General features: G+C 45.9%; 1 protein-coding gene across 1 annotated transcript; it reads left to right on the forward strand.

The window, feature by feature from the left end:
- Positions 1–1,893: 1,893 nt before the first annotated feature.
- On the forward strand, positions 1,894–2,631 carry LOC107466522 (uncharacterized). The gene has a single exon (XM_016085496.1). It carries the CDS (start codon positions 1,894–1,896, stop codon positions 2,629–2,631), a length of 738 nt encoding a protein of 245 aa, XP_015940982.1.
- Positions 2,632–3,528: the final 897 nt, after the last annotated feature.

Raw genomic sequence — 3,528 nt, forward strand, 5'->3', positions numbered from 1 at the left:
AGCAAAAAAATATCTTTAACTATATTTTCTAGGTAAGATTTATTAATCTTTTCAGATATTATGTACTTATATATACACTCTAATATTATTAATTTGAAAGATTACATATATCTATCTTTTTTGTTGAGATATTTAAAAATCATGTTTAACCGCTTTAAAAAAATAATACGAGAACATTTATTTAAAATAAGATGAATATATTTATTTAAAATTTAAAAATTTTAAATAAAATTATTCGTATTAATTTTAAAATAATATGAATATGTTTGTTTAAATAAAAAAAATTTAGAATAATAAGAGTATTATATCTTTTTAATTCTTTTAAATTTTTATTTTTATCATAATTTTATAATAATTTAATATCAATCTAAAATAAAATAAATTTAAATTAAAATAAAAAATTTAACAAATAAAATTTAATGTTAATTCTTTTCTCTTTCTTTAATAATTAAATGATGATTTTTCTCTCTCTTTTTATTTAAGGAGTACTAAAATTTCAAATACGTTAACTTTTGTTTAACTCTTTAAGAAGAGTTTTAATACTCCAAACCTTCCAAGAGTATTGAATCAGGCGTCGGACTTTGGCTTGATTTGGTAAAGTTTTTTGAAGAAGTGTTTGTGCTTTTTAAAAGTTCAAACTCTTCATTTTGTGTTTGGTAAATCAAAAATCAATGTGCTTGTGTTTGCAGCTTTTAAAAGATCGAGATACTTTTAAGATAGAATTTTTCAAAGTTGACTTATACTTTTCAAATTTAAAAGTCTAATATAACTTTATATGTTAACTAATTTTTAAATTTAATGCTTACATTTATGTTGTTACAGTCCAGTCCAGCTGGCGAACCATCCGACCCGGCCCCTGGACAAATCGGTCCATGCGGACGGGTTATTGCGCGTAACCCGCCGGACCTGCGACCTGGGTACGTTCTCCTGTTACCAGCTATCTGCCAACTGGGGGGTAGGAAGCTTCCAGGAAAGAGGGCACCTCTCGTGGGGCCCGCCCTACTGACAGGGTATAAAGGGGGAGGGTCCTACCCCTCCCCCCAAGGTATGTCACTTTACTCCCTCCTCACGCATCGCCTGCACACCTCACTGACCTGAACATCGGAGTGTCTTTGCAGGTGGCACTCCCTTTCATCGCACAAAGAGCCCGTGAGGTCGTCTGCCCGCGCATCCAACCCAGATCCCAGCTCACCCCACCAGCTCGTAAGGAAACGTCTTGACCTGTCCGATACACCGACCAACCGGACATTGGCGTCGTCTGTGGGAACGACTGACATGGATTTTATTTTGGAGCCTGTAGCGATAGATGATAGGGGCAACCCACGCAGAATTGAACGTGGGGGAACCTCGGGGGTTCCCCAGCACGAGCGCATCAGATCCCCACCGCACCTGCCCGATAGACGACCCTTTGGAGGAACCCGAAGCGACAGCGCCAGAATAATCCAGGAGCTGTGCCACAGAGTGCAGAACCTAGAACGAGAAGTGGCTGGCAGGGAGCGTCGCCAATCAACACCAAGTCAAGAGCGTTCCCGACCTTCCTAGAGGAGGGAGAGAAGTCCTCGATGTAGTCATTCCAGGCATACTCCGATCCCCAGATCAGAGCCAGAGAGCCAAGAGTAAAATAGAGAAGCGCCGAGAAGACGGCGAGACCCCGTGATATATACCCGATCGCGCAGGGAAGGCTCCAGGGAAGGATCAAGGAGAAACCGGTCACAAGGAGAGGACAGCGGAGAGAGCGTGAGGAGAAGCCGACAACCGGTGATCATGGGAGCGGCCCCTTTCCACCACTCGATCCTCGAGGTCCGGCTTCCAAAGCACTTTGATAAGCCGACCGACATGAGGTATGACGGGACCCAAGATCCCTAAGAACATTTGACGGCCTTCGAGGCCAGGATGAACTTGGAAGGGGTCGGTGACGAACTCAGATGCCGCGCTTTTTCGGTCACCTTAGCAGGACCAGTGATACGATGGTTCAACGGCCTCTCCCAAGCCTCTATAACGACCTTCGGGGACATCACCCGAGCCTTCCTAGCCCAGTTTACTACCTGCATTACGAAGGCGAAACACCCGATCAACCTTCTCGGGATAACGCAAAGAGCCGGAGAGCCAACCAAAAAATACCTGGACAGGTTCAACGATGAGTGCTTGGAGATCGATGGCCTAACCGACTCGGTGGCCAGTTTATGTTTGACAAACGGGTTGCTAAATGAAGATTTCAGGAAGCATCTTACCACCAAGCCCGTGTGGACGATGCAGGAAATCCAGAACGTGGCAAGGGAATATATCAATGATGAAGAAGTCAGACAGGTCGTGGCAGCCAACAAGCGGCAGCCCACCTACAACCAACCTCGACAGCACGGCAGCGGAGAGAGGCTTAAGGAACACTCCAAGGACGAAGTCCCAGCCAAAAACTCCAAGACATTCCCTCTGGTTGCCAAGTTCACCAATTACACTCTCCTAGCTGCCCCAATTGTGGAGGTATATCAGCAAATAGCCGATAAGAGTATCCTGTCGAAGCCCCGACCTCTCAAGGACAGGACCGAGGGAAACAAGAGCCTTTATTGTGATTACCATAAAGGTTTTGGTCACAAGACCCAAGACTGTTTTGATCTCAGAGACGCCTTGGAATAGGCGATCCAAGATGGCAAGCTGGCGGAACTATCCCATCTCATAAAAGAGCTGAGGAGGCGAGATAGGGATCGTCCCGATGACAGGATGACAGGGACAGAGCCGTGAGACAAAGGAGGGAACCCGAAGAAGACAGCGAACAGGGACTCATGGTGGTGAACGTCGTGGTCTGAAGAGACGCTGCCCCCAGGTCAAGATCGCCTCGTCCGGCACCACACCTCCCCCCAGGAAAGTACCACTAATCTCGTTTGGACCTGAAGACCAGTGGATTGAAGGCATGCAAGAAAACCCTCCTATGTTGATCACGGCCAGGATGGGAACCGAGTTGGTTAAGCGAATCCTAGTAGACACCGGCGCGGATTCAAACATCATGTTCCGCGATGTATTCGATGCCTTAGGTCTACGAGATGCCGATCTGAAGACCCACCAGCACGGTGTGGTCGGTCTCGGATATCACTTCATCAAGCCAGATGGGATCATCTCTTTGCCAGTCTCCATAGGCAGAGGTCCAGAAAAGAGGATCGTAATGGCGGAGTTCGTTATCCTAAGGGACTCCACAGCCTACAACATCATAATGGAAAGAGAAACCATTAATGAACTCGGAGCAATAATCTACACTAAGTTACTGGTGATGAAGTTTGTTTCTAATAATGGGTCGACTGGATCCATCAAGGGAGATTTAGAAACGGCAGTCGCATGCGACAACGCCAGTCTCTCCCTGAGGAAGAAATTCCAGGAAGCAATCGGGGTCTTCTTGGCCGACCTGGATGCAATAATTGAGGACAAGCCCAGGCCAGAGCCTGAGGGAGACCTCGAGAAGATCAGGATCGGCGACTCGGAGGCAAAGTTCACCTTCGTGAACAGAAACCTCCCTCATGAGCTAAAGGGGCCATTGGTGGA

Source organism: Arachis duranensis, chromosome 9, assembly GCF_000817695.3.
Source record: "Arachis duranensis cultivar V14167 chromosome 9, aradu.V14167.gnm2.J7QH, whole genome shotgun sequence".
In the NCBI taxonomy this organism is placed as follows: domain Eukaryota; kingdom Viridiplantae; phylum Streptophyta; class Magnoliopsida; order Fabales; family Fabaceae; genus Arachis; species Arachis duranensis.